The sequence below is a fragment of the Bison bison genome, unplaced genomic scaffold (genome assembly GCF_000754665.1).
Source record: "Bison bison bison isolate TAMUID 2011002044 unplaced genomic scaffold, Bison_UMD1.0 scf7180017864213, whole genome shotgun sequence".
Taxonomy (NCBI): domain Eukaryota; kingdom Metazoa; phylum Chordata; class Mammalia; order Artiodactyla; family Bovidae; genus Bison; species Bison bison.
Window position 1 is genome coordinate 6092352 of NW_011494785.1, and position 16650 is coordinate 6109001.

Here is a 16650-nt window from a genome sequence, read left to right on the forward strand (position 1 = left end):
TGCTCCCAACCTGCCGCCCCCTCCTGGGTTGGGGGTGTCTGCGCGCACCCAACCCCAACCAGCTGCCTTTCCTGCCGCAGGAAGAGGATTAAAGTTTGGGAGCGTGAACACTTAACTCAAACAGCACTTTGCATTTCCTTCCTGGGCAGCTGGGGTCACAAAGTATGATCGAGCCGAGCGCAGTGCAGGAACCGGCCCCCCACCCCACCCCTGCGCGCTGCTCCGCGGGCGGAGTCGGAGCCGCCGGCGGGCCGGTGGGGCGGAGCGATTGTGACCTGTCCGGTCCCTCCCTCCCGGCTCTGTGATGCTGCGGGGCAGCTGCTGGCCCAGTATGCCTGTCCCCGGCACCCTCCCTCCCGGTGTCACAACAGCGGAGGCGGCTGTATCCGGAGCAGTTGCGGTGGGCAGGCCCAGGCGGGAGCGAACGGGCTACTGGAGCGGCCACGATGGTGAGCCTGCGGGGCCGGGGCGCGGGGGACGCTGGGCCGGGGATGGGGAGGGAAGAGAGTGGGGGCGCCCACCCCAGAGCCGCTCTCCTCCGCGGCTGACAGCTAGCGCTTTGGGTCCGCGGAGCTCGAAGTCTTCTAGGGGTGTCAGTTCAAGGTCGAGGGGTTCATACCCTCGCCCGGGGTGGGGGGGGGGACACCCACCTGGTGCCAGTGGCCTTTTCCTAGAGAGAAAGTAGAGTCTGGGGCGAGTTGCGCCTAAAGGGAGATTTGTGCACGCAGGTGAGGAGAAGGGGACCAGGGGAGGTTAGGTTCGGAGACATCACCGTGGGGCAACTCAGGGGCCCGGTGGGGGAGACGGGCCGGCGGGGTGGGGTTGGGCAGGCAGTCCGGGATTCCCGACTTGGGGGTGGGGGCTGGGCCAGGCACTGGGTCAGGTCCCACCAACCAAGTGTGACAGAGCCCCACGCTGGGGGCTTCCTTCTTTCCCACCCCGGGGCCATCTGGCTTGGGTCTGGGACACTTCCATCTACAGCTCAGCTTCCCAGGCCCTGGCACTTGCTTCCAGCTCCCCAGTTTTTCAAGCGGGTCAAAGCCAGAGGACTTTGGCACACAGGGTTTCAGACCACTTCTTTCCTTTCCTACCCTGGCTGCGGTGCCCCCACCATCTGTCTGTCTCCCTCTCCTCTGGGACTGGGATCTCACTTGCTGGAGAGGTCCCACCAGCCCGAGGCCCTCCCCTCGCCCCCTGAGTCCTGGGGTGGGTAAAATTTGCTGCCAGTCCACTTCACCCTGATGCCTCAAAACACAAAGAACCCAGAAATCTCGTGGGCTGGAGGCCCCGCTGTCTGGGGCTCAGGGAGGGTGGCAAGATTGACTGGGGGAGGGGGCGGCGTCAGCTTGACTGGCAGGCCAAGGTCAGGCTGTCCTGGCACTCCTCCTCCAGTGTCAGTGGCCAGCAGGACAGGTGAGAACCTCCCTCCTCCTCATTCTGGAAAGTGCCCAGGGCCCCTGGCTCTGGCCCCAGCTCTGCCCATCCGAGCTCCAGGCCTGCTCCCCAGAGCAGGCTCCTAGGGAATACTGGGACAGTGGCCAGAGGAGTCCACCCCTGCCTGAGGCCAGGGGTCATAGAGGGAGCCCAGAGCCAGGGGTTTCTGGAGTTTTGGGCTCCTGGCTTTGCAGCTAGCTATGTGACTTCAAGTCACTTAATCTCTCTGAAGTAGTTTTTCTCATCTCCAAAATGAAGAGGGGTTATGGTTCAAATTTTCAAAGCTCCACCTAGCTTTACTATTTTAACCTTTTCATTGCAGAGAAATCCAAGCATATACAAAATGAGAGCATTATAATGAACCCCTGTATATGCCTCAACCAGTTTCAACAATTATCTACTTAATGATGAGTCTTACTTCATTCACTCCACCGCCAACCCCGCCTCCCCCGTTATTCTGAACCACATCCCAGGCAGCTCACTCAAGATCTGATATTTAATATTTATAATATCCAGCACATAGCTAGTGCTGTGTAATTTTCAGAGTGCTGCCTCTTACGTGTTCCAATTCTCACCTAAAAGCTGCAGTGAGGGGATCCCAGGACCCAAATCCAGCTCTCTAAACAGACATCAACGTGCACTCAATAGGCAGGTTTCTGAAAATATCTAGCAAATAAAAAAATGTAAAGTAAAAACCTTGTTTTAAATGTGCTACAGAATCTGAAAGATATTTAACTGAAAATCTGTGGCTGAATGTTTTGGAAAGAGACTCTTTGTTTTGAAACACTGAATTTTATGTAACAGGTTCTATATGGAGCATTTATATACACGGGCAGCACTGTCTTGATGGGAAGACATTTTTTTGGTTGACTGTTTCACACTTACAGAACCTCTTTTTTTCCTTTTTTTGGAGTGTAATTGCTTGTCAGTGTTGTGTTAGTTTCTGCTGTACAACAACATGAATCAGCTATATGCATACATGCATCTCCCCCTTCTTGAGCCTCCCCGCCCCCATCGTCTTCCATCCCACCCTCTAGGTCATCGCCGAGCTGAGCTCCCTGTGCTGCACACAGCTTCCCGCTAGCTGTCTGTTTTGCGTATGGCGGTGTACGTATGTCAGTACTCCACTCTCAGTTTGTCCCATCCTCCCTCCACCCCCATGCCCACATGTCTGTCCTCTATGTCTGCATCTCTATCCTTGCCCTGCAAATAGGTTCATCTGTACCATTTTTCTAGATTCCATATGTATGCATTAATATATGATATTTGTTTTTCTGACTGACTTCACTCTATGACAGACTCTAGGTTCATCCACATCACTACAAATGACCCAGTTTCAGGATCTCTTTTTAAAAACCCCTTGACTTGTTCCTAAAACCCTAGGATGACTTTGGGGCACACCCGGCCCCAAAGTCCCACCCGTGCAGAAGGACTTTCCTTCCGCAGTGTCTGGACTCCCCTCTGGAGGGCTGGGAAGGCTGCCCATGTTGAGGATGGGCTCGGCATTTCTTAGGTTCTAAGTGAGGATTTTATAACTAACCCTGTAACTGAGCATCCCAGTCTGCTCCCAGGGTCCGTCTGGCAAGCAGTTCTCCTGGGAGCCAAGGCTGTGACACCTGTCTCGGTGTCAGTGACTCCAGGCCTCAGAGAAAGTGTCTGTGGCTCACAGGGGATGAGGGCACAGCCTGCTCACTGCTCTCCTCCTGGGTTAGCAGCATGCCTGTGCATTCTGGGGGGGAACTGACATCAGATGGCAACAAAGAGCCTGTCTTCCTGCAGAGCTGAGAGGCTAGAGGGCAGAGTGTTCGGGGTGAGATAGACACTGCTTCTGCGTCCGCAGGCCTCTGCGGGCTCCCTTGTGCAGGTGTTGTGGCTGAGCGCTGCAGAGTCCAGGCGTGTCTTCCAGCTCGGCACCTGCGGGGGCTGCGGCCACTGCACTGTTCTCCCTTCCCATCACTAAGTACGGGTCCCCTGAGGTCCCTAGGCACGTCGGCAGTGTGTCCATAGGAAGCATCCAGGCTTCGGTTGGGCCCACGCAGAGCCCAGGGGTGACGCTCTGTCCTCTCTGAGGGATGTCTCAGTGACCTTGAAAGGAAGAGGGGAAGTTAAAATAGGTTTTGAGAAGGAAAGAGCTGGCACGTACAGGGCTAGTGATGGGGTGGGTGGGAGGATGTGGCGCTCTGGGATGGGGTGGACACTGCTTTTGCCTTTGGCCACCAGGGACCCACAGTGCTCTCCGTGGTCTTTGAGGCCAACGTCCCCCTTTGGCGTCTTCCTGTTAGAATTTCTCTGTGATGAGCTGCGTGTGGAAGAGACCGGGAGGACAGTGGGCACCACGTGTGGCTGATTAAAGCTTGCTTGCTCTCTCCTGTGCCTGACCTGAGTGTCGGCTGAAGCTCAAGGGCCTTTGGCCTCATAGTGTCTAAAGAGTCTGGGAGTCTGTGACCGGCCCGGCCGCTCCCCAGGCCGCCTGTGGTACCTTGTTGCTGCCCGGCTGCGACGCCAGCCATCTGAGTCCTCACCTGATGTTAACTGAGGTCGACTCTGTTCCTGCTGTCGCCAGCTTGCTATCTGTTCTCTGAGTCCAAATATGATCTAATTGAAGGATTTTGAGAAGAGATAACGCAGCCTCCCAGGAATCATGTTGTTCTTGCTTTAATCATCCCTCGGGAACCCTGGCTCTGCTTTTCACTCGTCTCTGACCTGGATCCTGGCATGATTCATCATCCCAGCCTGACAGCTGGAAGTACGTGGGCCTAGGAGTAAGCTTCCTGAGGGCAACCGTGTGGGTTGACACACAGGTGGTCGGGGTATGTGGCCTGGTCCCGGGTTTTCACTGGCCCTCACTGCTGGCCTGTCAGTTCCCTTCCAAGATAATATGCCCGTTTTGCTGGCTTGTGATACTTCAAAACCATTTTTAAAGCTCCAGAGCCTCCTTCTGCAGAGGACTGCAATTAACGTGTCTGAGTTCTCTGAGAACAAATGAAAAGGAAACAATTAATATTAAAATAGAAATCATGTAAGGTTGACACCAGGAGAGATTTCTGGCCGTGGAGTTAGACCAGCACTGTCAAGTCTGGAGCACATTTTTCCTATTGTTCTGCAGAGCTGGGCACCCTCTCCATGGAGGATGGTCATGGGCACACGGCCTCCACCAGCCTAGACTTCGGACAGCCTAAGCAGTCCGTGGGAGCTGCCCTAGATTCTCCTGCTCCAAATCCAGCTGAAATGCCCCAGATCCTACCAGCCTGTCTGAATTTTCCACGCAGCCTGCAAATAGTCCTCCCCCCAGGAAACCAAGCCCGAAGCTGTTTTTTCTTCCTTTAGCATCCACTGCCTTGCAGGCCCTGGCCACCCGCTCCTTGTTAAGCAGGGTTTTCATTCCAGTCACCCCTGAATTTATTGAGCACCTGCTACATTCAAGCCCTGTACTCGATGCTGGGAATCTGGCAAGAAAACAGGGGCTCCTTGCTGTCCACCAGGAAAGTCGAACAGCGAACCGTTAGCTAGGAGCATGCGATACAGTGCTGAAGGGGAGGTGGCCCATGCTGGTGTGGGGGCTTCCAGACCTCCAACAGGAGAGGGCGATGAGTGAGCATGCTGAAGGGTGAGCAGGAGTTGGCCCAGCCCCTCTCGATGCCCTCTTGTGCACTTGGCTGTAGATCTGCTGCAGGAGTGGATAGAGCAGGGCACTTCTGTCGTCACCCAACACTAGGTCTGGGTAGGGGTGTCATACTTTGCTTGGGGAAGGGAGCTCCTGTGTTAAGACCCTCCATCTCCCTCACCTTCACCCCCTGGGTTGCTGGGCCGAGAGGGGACCCCATTCCTCTCACAGGGTCCCAAGAGCAGAGAGCTGGAGTCAGCTCTACGAGCCCAGAGTCAGGATAGAACTGGGGGAGGAACAGTGTGAGAAAGAAAGCTTGAGCTCTGCCGGCCAGAGAGGGAATCTGAACCAACCATGAGTTTGGAGCAAACACTTGATGTAAATACCGTCTGCTGGGTCAGCACACCCCTCTCCCTCTCAGGGCACACCAGCCCTGCCCCACCTCTCTCCACCCCCCTCTCCTTCAGTACACACTAGGCCTGCCCCCACGCCTCAACACACACCAGCCCCCATCCCCCCCAGCACACACCAGCACCCTCCTCAGCACACACCAGCCTCTCCCCAACCCCCCAACACCAGGCCCTGAGCACAGGCTAGGTTCTTCCAGGAAGGGTGGCCTATTTTCTGAGGCGCCCACACCAAGCCGTTCTCTTCTGTTCTCTCTGCAGTGGAGCTTTTTCTGGTCTGGAGTGTTGTTGTACAAGCTTTCCTGGGCTCCAGCTGTCAGGCTTGGGCTGCAGTGAGTGTGGGGGCTGCCGTGGGCATGGTGGACCGCTGTGGGCATGGGGGGCCAATGTAGGCGTGGGGGGCTGATGAGGGTGTGGGGGGCTGATGATGGTGTGGGGGTGTGGCCCCTGGGCCCTGGGGGCTCAAGAGTGAGAACGAGGCAAGGGTCCAGGGTGGTGTCCAGGAGAGGACTCTGCAGAGGTCAGAAGGTCTGGATTTCAGCCCAGCCTCTTTCTTTACAGAGCTGTGAAATTCCCAGTCTGTCCTTTACCTGTCTGAGCCTCAGCCTCTTCATCTGTAAAACAAGGGGTGGGAATCGTATTAGATGACCTGTGAGGCTGGCCTGGCTCGAGCTTCTGAAGGCTCTGAGCTCACAAAACTCCCCGGTTACCTGTCTTGGGCATGAGAGCCGCCCCCAAGGCTGTCAGCACTGGGCATGCTCCTGGCTTTTCTGTGTAGAACCTCCAGGCAGGAATGGGAGGTGGTGACAAATAAGAGTCGCTGGAGAAGCGGGTGGGATCCTTGTCCCCTCAGGGCAGGTGCAAACGGGGCACAGATGTTAGCACTGGGGGCCTCGCCTAACTTCATTTCACTGGTGATTTCCTTGTGTAACTTTATTTTATTTATTTATTTATTTTGGCTGTGCTGTGTGGTTTGCGGGATCTTAGTTGCCCAACCGGTAATTGGACCCTTGTCCCCAGCAGTGACAGCACCTGAGTCCTAACCACGGGGCCGCCAAGGAAGTCTCCCGTGTGTAACTTTACAGCCCTTGTTTGCCCGACAAACTGGGCTCTTGGTAATTGCCAGCTGAATGAATGGCAAAGTGGAAAGGGACAGGACAGTCCTGGCCCTTGTCGATGGGTTGCTATGTCAACGCACCCTTGTCGATGGCCCTTGTTGATCGGGCCTCACCTGGACCTCGCTGTCTCCTGTCTTTAATGTTGGGTTGTCAGCATGAGAGCTGTCAACCCTTCAGAGAAGCATGGCAGTGTGTCGCCTGCATACCCGTCGTCCAGATTTAATCATTGCTATTTTTCTGCCATGTTTATCTGCTGTGCTTGTTGAAGTCAAGTCAAATGTAGATGTCATGACATTTTACCCTAAATGCTTCAGAAGTGACTCTAAAAATAAGAGCTTTTCGATACTTAACTACACTTTCATTATCATGCTTAATAAAATCAATCCGTTTCTCTATTTATCCCCTCAAATATTTTGATTTGTTCAAACCAGAATTGAGTTAACATTCACACACGCTGTGTGTATGTTATGTTTCTTAAGTTCCCCTTGATGTGGGTCCGTTCCTCCCTCACCTTTGATTTTCATGAGTTGAGAAGATCGGGTCAGTTGCCCTGCGGAACTTACCAGCTTGTGGATTCATGCTCGTAGTGTCTCTTATCCCTGGATCCCTGTGTTTTCTATAAAGTGGGAGCTACTTATAAAGGGTTTAATACATTAAGGCTGAGTATTTAAGTTTTAACAAATTTTATTTTTTTATTGGAGTGTAATTGCTTTACCGTGTTGTGTTAGTTTCTGCTGTACAGCAAAGTGAATCAGCTACATGTGCACATATGTCCCCTCCTTCCTGAGCCTCCCTCCCAGCCCATCCCCCGTTCCAGCCTCTAGGTCATCACAGGGCCCTTAGCTGAGCGCCCTGGGTTGTACGACAGCTTTCCGTTGCTGCCTGTTTTACACGCGGCAGGGTGTATGTGTCAACGCTGCTCTCTCAATCTGTCCCATCCTCCCATCCCCCTTTGTGTCTACACGTCCATTCTCTACATCTGGGTCTCTATTCCTGCCCTGCAAACAGGTTCCTCTGTACCATTTTTCTATGTTCCATATGTATGTGTTAATATACAGTATTGTTAAGGCTGACAAGAAGCTTTCCTGGGAGGTGTGCGTGTCCTACTGCATTATCGGTTTTCTCGCTGCCGTGGGGTTACGATCCATCCCAGGGTCAGAGGTTACAATCCATCCCAGGGTCAGAGGCCGGTAACCATTGAAGTTAACTTCCCCTTGTGACCTGTAAGTAACAGTGATTCTTTGGCACTCTGTGAACATCTAGTTCCCCTTCAGTCCTTGTCCAAATCAACTATATAATTAGAAACTATTGTATGCAATATTTCTTAGTGTATTATTCCTTCCACCCTGACTAGCTCACTGTCTTCTGTTAAAAGAAATGCTCTCCCTCATCAACAGGGCTGTTTGGATAGGTAGATGCGTTTCTCTCCTGTGGGCTTTTTTTCTTAACAACATGAAGGGCTTGTGGATTTTTGCGTGTCCATCCCGTTTCCGTTGACTACTGCTGTTCCTCTTTCTGACCCTCGGGTTGTTTCACCTTTGGCCTAGGGAGCCTCTTGTGGTTTCTGAGCCCTTTCTGGGTCTGTGCTCTTGGGCTCCCCATGGTGTTACAGAAGGTCCTCACAGGGGATCGTCTTGTGTGTTCCTTGCCCCAGACCTGGACGCCCCCATCCCAGGGAGTCCTGCTTTCTGCTGGTGGAGACTGGCGCTGAGAGGCCGCCCTGGAGGCATCTATGGGCCCATCAGTTATTTCTGAGTCTATCTCATGCCTCCATTTACTCTTGTGAATTAGTTTGACAAGGAAACCAGCTCCCTCCTCCTGAATGTTGTGTGCCCATGTGTGAGGCTGATTTCTGCTATAGAGAGTGGCGTATTGACTCGCATGAGGTTAAAGCGATGTGTGAACATCTGCGTCCCCACGTTGGTGGTCTTCAGGACTTCAGATCCTTCTGTCTTCTCCTCTCACCTTTGATCTTCCTGAAATACCCCCGCGTCCTTCCAGAAAGTCCCAGAGCACCCAGGAAGGGGAGGGGGGCGCCTGGAGATGGTTGGGGGTGGAGCCACAGGACAGCATGTGGGACCAGCTCCTTTCAGGCCTCTCCAGGTCCCCTCGCTCACATGCCCCACCCCCGAGGAGGCCATGGCTTCCTGTGAAAGTGTGGTCCAGTTGGTAGCTGCTGGATTCGGGGGTTCTTGGGGAAGGATCCTGCTTCCTCAGGCCTGAATCGAGCCCTAGGACGAAGCCCTTTCATTGTAGGAGGAGGGGCAGCCTGAGGTCTCCGGCTTCCCATGGGTGCATCTTCCAGGGGGAGAGTAAGGCTACAGGGATGAAAATGCATGATGATGATGCTGAAGACAAGGCTGACCATAGCAGAAGTGATCGTGGTGACTTGTGCTTTTCACACGCAGGGAGGTTATGTACCTCAGCCCAGCCCACACAGCACAGCTCGTAACTTGAGAGGCAAGATTCGTGAGCAAAGCCCTTTCTTGTCCAACAGGCTCACGGAAACGTGGCCGGTTGTATTCCTGGCCAGGCCTCTGTGACACCCGGAGGCCAAACAACACAGAGACCGGCGTGCACATTGCACAGCAGCGTTAGGGCACTGGGTCCTGATGCCTCTGACCACCCCACACCCACACTGGGAGAGCCCCAGGGTCCCAGGAGTCCCACACCCCTTGCCCAGCCCTGGTCTCTGGAGGCTGTACACCACTCTTGGTTTCCCTGGAGCTGGAAAATGCCAGCTCGGGTCATGGATAAGAATAGAAGGCCACACACCAGGCACATGGTTCCCGGCCCAGCTCTGTCCCAGGCACAGAGGCTCCTTGTGAGGCCAGAGCTTCCCTGGAGGGGCATGGGGGGTGATGGGCACACCATCCCAGCAGAACCATAACACACTCACACACACTCACGTCTGCACACACATACACACTGCCACTCTCGAACACACTCACAATCACACTCTTACAAACATACACCCACACATTTATCATTTCACACATTGAGACACACGCACCCCTCCCCATCCTAAGCTGTTAGTACCAGAACCAATCATGTAATTGTGGCTTCACACCACAACACGGAGAAGGACCCTCTGAAGGTCAGCTTTATTTGGCTCTTGGCCTGATGGGTGAGGGAATAGGTTATGGTGGCCACAGACGAGACTTAGCTTGCCTGTCCCCTCCCAGCCCTTCTCTGCTGATGTGCTGATCCTGTTTTTTAAAAAATAAATGTTTATTTTAAATATTTATTTATTTATTTGGCTGTACCAGCTGTGAGTTGCAACATGTGGGATCTAATTCCCTGACAAGGGATTGAATCCAGGCCCCCTGCATTGGGAGGGCAGAGTCTTAACTGCTGGGACCCACAGGGAAGCTCCTGTACTGACCCTTTCTTATTCCTACATTTGTATATGAAACAGTAATGACACCCATGATACAGACTCCAAGACACAGTCTTCCCGTGAGTGTTTCTCTGCTCGGTGATGGGGAGATGTGAAGTGTGTGCGTGTGCATGTGTGCGTGTGTGTGTGAGAGATAGCGTCTGGGAGACTCTGGCTGAGGGAGGAACATGATCAGTGCACCAGGCACAGCGGTGGATTCGAGGATGGATTCTGCTGTTCTCACTGGTTCTTCTTGGACCGGCTTCACCGGTGCAGGAGTCCACCTGAGGTTGGGAATTTCATCTGTTTCATCTGTGCGGCTGGCCCTCTCTTTCCTTTTCTTGACACAAAGGATTAACCGTGGAAAGCCACCCTCACAGCAAACCATGGAGCTGGGGTTCTTCCTTGGAACCGAGTCTTGATCCACATGCCATGGGGCCCAGAGCCCACCTGCTGGGCAGGGGCAGGGTGTCCTGCCTGCCAAGTGCTAGGGAGGGACACGCCCTCAGAGGCTGGGCCTGGGGGCCTGGGCAGAGACCGGCTGGGGCTCTGACTGGCCTGCTCTCTGCCTGCAGCGGGAATGCATATCCGTCCACGTGGGCCAGGCTGGGGTCCAGATCGGCAATGCCTGCTGGGAGCTCTTCTGCCTGGAGCATGGCATCCAGGCCGATGGCACCTTTGGTGCGCAGGCCAGCAAGATCCATGACGATGACTCCTTCACCACATTCTTCAGCGAGACCGGCAATGGGAAGCACGTGCCCCGGGCCGTCATGGTCGACCTGGAGCCCACAGTGGTGGGTGAGTGTGGGCCAGGGTCCTGCCCAGGAGCAGCACCAGGCTGCAGAGGCCGTGGTCCACCATGGTGCTGTGGTCCACCGTGGTGTCTGGGGAGGCTTGGGAGGCTGACCTCCCCATGGAAGGGTGACCCTCCAGACCCCCACCCTCCCTATGTGACTCTTGGTTCCTGGAGCCCTCCCCAGTCTCGGGGTCTCAAGTGGGGATCAGAGGTCTCTGCTCCTCCATTAAAGCTCCAGCCTGGTGCTCTCCCCCCAAAACTGCTTAGGCAGACCAAAATTGCCAAGATTGTTCACTAAATACTAAGAATCAAAAATACCAGTAATTTCAGAAATTATAAGAAGCCCTCACATAGTCAGTTTCCTGAAGTGTATGTTTCCAATTCTGCACTGATTGCAGTCCGTCCTGGTGGGCCTGGTGTAACTTTGCAGCCTCTCACACATGAGGCAAAATAGCAGCAGGCACTTTCTCTTACAGCCCGAGGTTGATGGAGGTTAGAGTGAACCTCGTCTGGATCTTAGGGAAACAGGAGTACTGACTTGTGTCAAGGCAGGATTCTTGTTCTCCCTGCCGCCAAGCCCACAGCGCCCCTGGTTCAGTCCACACTGTTCATCAGCATTTCCTCAGCTTCAAAGCCTGCTCACCAGCAAAGACGGATGAGTCCCCAGGGGTGTCTGGGCACTGCCTTTAGGGCCTGAGCACTGTTTCTGGGGCCACAGACACCAGGCCCTCCACCTTTTGGACACTTGTACCAATATAGAAAGGATAGATGACCTTCCTGGGCCGCTGCACAGATGGGTGCTTTCCCTGGAGGAGCAGAGGGGTGCTGTAGAGGAGAGGGGATGGCGGTGGGGCCTAAGGCACCCTGGTCCGCTGGGTGTCCACTTTGGTGGGCCTAAGAGGTGAGCAGAGCCCCCATGCCACTGGAACCACTCTCGGGCTCTGGCTCTTCTGGAACCTGGAACACAGCTTTGCTTCCAAGTTGTTCTGAAATATCTCTAATGCCTGATGTGTATTGTTGCCTCTGGAGATGGAAGTTAGGGCTGGGACAATCCCAGGGAAGCCTGGGAGCAGGTCATTCTGAATCTTTCCCTGTGTCCCTGAAGCATCTGGAGGCAAGTGAAGGTGGTTATATTCTGGGGTAAATTTTGCAGCATGAAGGAAAAACTGGAGGGAAGCCTTGGGGGTCCGGGCAGTCAGACTTAGTATCTGCCCAGCTTTGTAAACAAACCCAAGGCTCCCTAAGGTCCTGCCAGCAGAGCAGCTGGTTTCTCACTGCTGCTTGAGTCCCAGGCTACTGCTCTATTGGAGCCTGTGTTACCCTGGAATTCCCTTAGCCTCGCAAATGTATTCTGGGGTTATCTATTCCACCTCAGTGGAATTTAGTAGATAGGGGTATCGTGTGTTCTCGTGGGAGGGGGGTGTCTCCTCTGGGAACCAGGGGTAAGACTGATGGTCGCCCTCTCTCCGTAGATGAGGTTCGGGCCGGAACGTACCGCCACCTCTTCCATCCGGAGCAGCTGATCACGGGAAAAGAGGACGCAGCTAACAACTATGCCCGGGGCCACTACACGGTGGGCAAGGAGAGCATCGACCTGGTGCTGGACCGCATCCGCAAGCTGGTACGTGTGTGCAAGGGCGGGGAGCTGGAGAGCCCGCCAAGGTTGACAGGCCGGCGGGAGGACGTGGCCCCTGGCTGCAGGATAAACACCTGAGACTTGGGAATTTCTGCTTGTGTTCCGTAAGAGGCATGTGCTGGGTTGGCGCCCCTTCCTCCCCCTGGGCCATGTGGGCTGCCCTCCAGGCTGGTGCCTGGTAGCACGTATGGATGCTCTGCGGTGGTGGTGGGGAGAAATCCCAGGGGTGAGGAAGGTGGAACTCTTTGCTGGATGGCAGCAACAGGTTTCAAAGCATTTTTTTGTTTTATTTTGAGCAGGTTGAAAAGGTGAATTTATTTCACTTAACAAGGCATTTAACTTGGAGGAGAAGAGGAAGACTGTTGATCTATTTCAGCACTTTACAGATGCTATTACAAATGTCACATACGTTCCTTTGTTTAATCCCCTAAACAACCATACAAAGGCGATCTTGTGCCTGGACTTTACAGTTGGGGAAATAGAGAGCCTGAGTGATTCAGTGACTTGGTCTGGGTCCCCCAGCTAGAAAGTGGCTGAGTCAAGATCTGAGCTGGGTTGGTTTGACTGGGAAGCTCAGGGAGTCACTTGTCTACTTGAGCCTCGTTCCTAATCTGTACAGTGGAGAGGCAAGCTTGATCAGGGGCTCTTGACTTGGGAGCTAAGGGTGCCGAGTTTTCGCATGTTCACCTTTCCTGTTTAGAGCAGAGTTCATGGGGGTCATCAGTTGCAAAGTCATTTGCGATCCCCAAAGTTCAGAACATCCAACTGAACACAGTCATAGATCACGTCCAGCGGGGAAGTTCCATGACTTGCGAACTCTCTTAGATCTAGTGAGAGCTCACTGTCCTTGCTGATCACAGTAGGACTTCTCACTGAACGATTACAGTAACCTTATTTATGAGAGGAATGTGTTTATTGTCCGCACTTTAAGAAGAAACGTGAGTCTGGAGGGTTCAGTAACTTGCTCGAATATTTACAGCTGGGAAATGGCAAAGGTGATGTTAAATCTCAGGGTCTCTGACCCATTTATCCCTCTGAAATTGGTACCCTGAGCCACCTTGCATGGTTGGGCTGGGCTGTATAAGCCTGCAGTTTCCACAGAATCAAAGGACAGGGTCAGGGAAAGGGGCAAGGAGCTGGGGTCCACACGGGGCAAAGTCCTTAACCACCATGGTTTCGGAACCTCATTCCTGGTGCAAACAGGCCACTGGGCTGGAAGCTTCGTGGACCTGGAGGCGAGAGCGTGTTTGCTGCCCCATATTTCAGCCGTTCCTCCCAAGAGTGCTGCAGCTCCTGTGTGTTTTCTGACTTCCGCAAGGACAGTTTGATTTCACCCACTTGAAAGTGCTGTGGGATGCAGCAGGCGGACAGCGAAGGCCGTCTGCCGGTGCCCACGCAAGGGTGTCCTCAGAGCTTTGTCCATGTCCTCCTCTCCCAGACAGATGCCTGCTCGGGCCTGCAGGGCTTCCTCATCTTCCACAGCTTCGGGGGCGGCACCGGCTCGGGCTTCACGTCTCTGCTCATGGAGCGGCTTTCCCTGGACTACGGCAAGAAGTCCAAGCTGGAGTTTGCCATCTACCCGGCCCCCCAGGTCTCCACAGCCGTGGTAGAGCCTTACAACTCCATCCTGACCACGCACACGACCCTGGAGCACTCGGACTGTGCCTTCATGGTGGACAACGAAGCCATCTACGACATCTGCCGGCGCAACCTGGACATCGAGCGGCCCACGTACACCAACCTCAACCGGCTCATCAGCCAGATCGTGTCCTCCATCACGGCCTCCCTGCGCTTTGACGGGGCCCTCAACGTGGACCTGACCGAGTTCCAGACCAACCTGGTGCCCTATCCCCGCATCCACTTCCCACTGGTCACCTACGCGCCCATCATCTCAGCTGAGAAGGCCTACCACGAGCAGCTGTCCGTGGCCGAGATCACCAGCTCCTGCTTTGAGCCCAACAGCCAGATGGTGAAGTGCGACCCTCGCCACGGCAAGTACATGGCCTGCTGCATGCTCTACCGGGGGGACGTGGTGCCCAAGGACGTGAACGTCGCCATTGCCGCCATCAAGACCAAGAGGACTATCCAGTTTGTGGACTGGTGTCCCACGGGCTTCAAGGTGAGAGCAGGGGACACGATGGAGACAGACAGACAGAGAAGCAGAGGGAAACCAAGGATGGGGAGGAACGGGTGGAGACTGGGGTCCTGGGCTAACACGCGTTCCAGGGAGCTTTGGGACAACACGGGGAGAGGGGCGTAGGCCAGTGTAATGCTAATTTCATTCATTCATTCATTCGTTCAGGCGCTTGTTTTAGGCCTGGAGAGCCTGGGAGGGGGGCGGTTACTGGAAGAGGGGAGGGGCAATATTGCAAAGGGGGAGGGCCCACCGCTCCCACAGGATGGTCTGCAAGCATCTCAGAGGTCTGGCAGGAGAGAACTGAGGCCAGTGTGTGCAAGTGGGCTAACCGGGCTGAGCGGGTGGGGGTGGCCCTGATCTGACCCCAGATCAGAGAATGCAGTGACCAGATTATTCAAGTTGCCAGAGAAGAGGTGCAGTTCCCTCCTCTAACAAAGCATGTGTCCTTCTCCCCAGTTTGTTTTGAAAAATTGTTCACCTTGTATGTTTTCATCAATTTAGAGTAAGGATAAGAAATTTTATGGTTATTATATGGCTGTGATTCGCTTACATTATGAAGCCCTGACGTTTCCACTAAGCAGGAGTGAGCTGGGAGCCGGTTGTAGGTCTGCGTTCTGTGGGTCACTGGGGGGATAGAAGACCCCAGCTCTCAGGACCAAGGATGCTCTTGGGAGCTGCCCCTCTGAGTTGCCCTGGCTGGACAGGCAACTGCCTCTGCCCAGGGTTTCTCATCAGAGTTCACCATCAGAGCAACTGCCACTGTTCACGTTAGCTAGTCCCCTCCGGCAGGCCTTTAATAATTCAGGGGTTTACCGAACACCAGGGGAGGCTGTGCCAGTTGCTGGAGACAGAGATGAGCTCATCGTCTCAGTTTTCCCTGGTGGGACTTTCGCAAACGAGGCACCGCGTGCCAGGCTCTTGGCTGAGCCGCTGATGGGCGAGTGGCCTCCGCATGGCTCTGCTCCCACCCTCGGCCGGAACCCTCTCCTCTGCACTGCACCTGTCCTAACGTGGCAGTTCTGGTCACTCTTGTGAAAACATTCACGATCTTACCCTGAGTTGTTGTTATTTTCTCTTTCAAACAGAAACAGCAAAACAAGCTGGTAGTAAAATAAATAGGCAAAAAAAGGGTGGTCGAGAAATTAACAAAAAAGCGATGCCCCCATACTCTCATCCTTTTATTTATTTTTTAAAGTCTTTATTGAGTTTGTCACAATACTGCTTCCGTTTTACATTTCTGGTTTTTTGACCACGAGCCATGTGTGATCTTAGCTCCCCAACCAAGAGTCGAACTGGCACCCCCTGCATTGGAAGGCGAAGTCGTAACCACTGGACCAGGAAAGTCCCCTCGGCCCTCCACTTCTAGCTGAAGTTCGGGGTCATGATCAGAAGGATAAGGCAGTGCTGGAACCTTTGGCTGCTTCTCAGAAAAGCACACGCCATGGGGGTGGACGGTGTTGGAGTTCACGCGGTAGCACACTCCCCAGGGTGTCTGTCCCCACTGACAGGGGTCCAGGGCTGCTGCTGTTGAAGAGAGAGCACAGCTGGCTGGTCCAGCGGACACGCGATGTGGCACTGCCTTCCCCCCTCACTTTGATCCTCTGCCCCTGTCTCAGCGTCACTTCCACCCCCACGATGCCGCTTTCGTCTAAGAGGAACGGTAGACCATTCTGGGTCACCCGCCTTGGCTCTGTAGCCTGGTGCCACTCCCACCTCTGCCTCTCAAGAGGACTTGTATTTTAAAGCTGTGAGTTTAAGAGATTGGCAGTGCAGATCCAGTGGCCTAGGCAGGAGAGGCATTTGGGGAGCAGCTCCCGGTTCTCAGTGTCCCGTGGGTGTCGTCACAGTGGTCACCTGAGGCCCCTCCCAGGTCCCCAGAGTTCTTGGTTTGGAGTGTGTGTGGGAGAAGGGAGATTTCCAGGATGGTAGCCCCCCTTCAGCTGGGCCAGACCAGCTTGGAGGGCCCAGGGCTGCTCTCCAGCTGTGGCGCTTGGGCTTCTCATTGCAGTGGCTTCTCCTGCTGCAGAGCATGGGCTCTGTAGCGCAGCCTCAGCAGTCGTGGTGCAGCGGGTCGGTTGCCCCGAGGCATGTGGAGTCTTCCCGTGTCCTCTGCATTGGCAGGGGGATTCTTTTACCCCC

General features: G+C 54.4%; 1 protein-coding gene across 1 annotated transcript in view; it reads left to right on the forward strand.

Annotated features, from left to right (window-relative positions):
- The first annotated feature begins 307 nt into the window (after positions 1-307).
- The window catches only part of TUBA8 (tubulin, alpha 8), a 19323-nt gene continuing 2980 nt past the window's right edge, over positions 308-16650 (forward strand). Inside the window, exons 1-4 of the mRNA XM_010845072.1 lie at positions 308-449; positions 10518-10740; positions 12211-12359; positions 13813-14493. Of these exons, the coding sequence (XP_010843374.1) occupies positions 447-449; positions 10518-10740; positions 12211-12359; positions 13813-14493 (1056 nt within the window). The 5' untranslated portion in view covers positions 308-446. The remainder of the gene's footprint in view (positions 450-10517; positions 10741-12210; positions 12360-13812; positions 14494-16650) is intronic.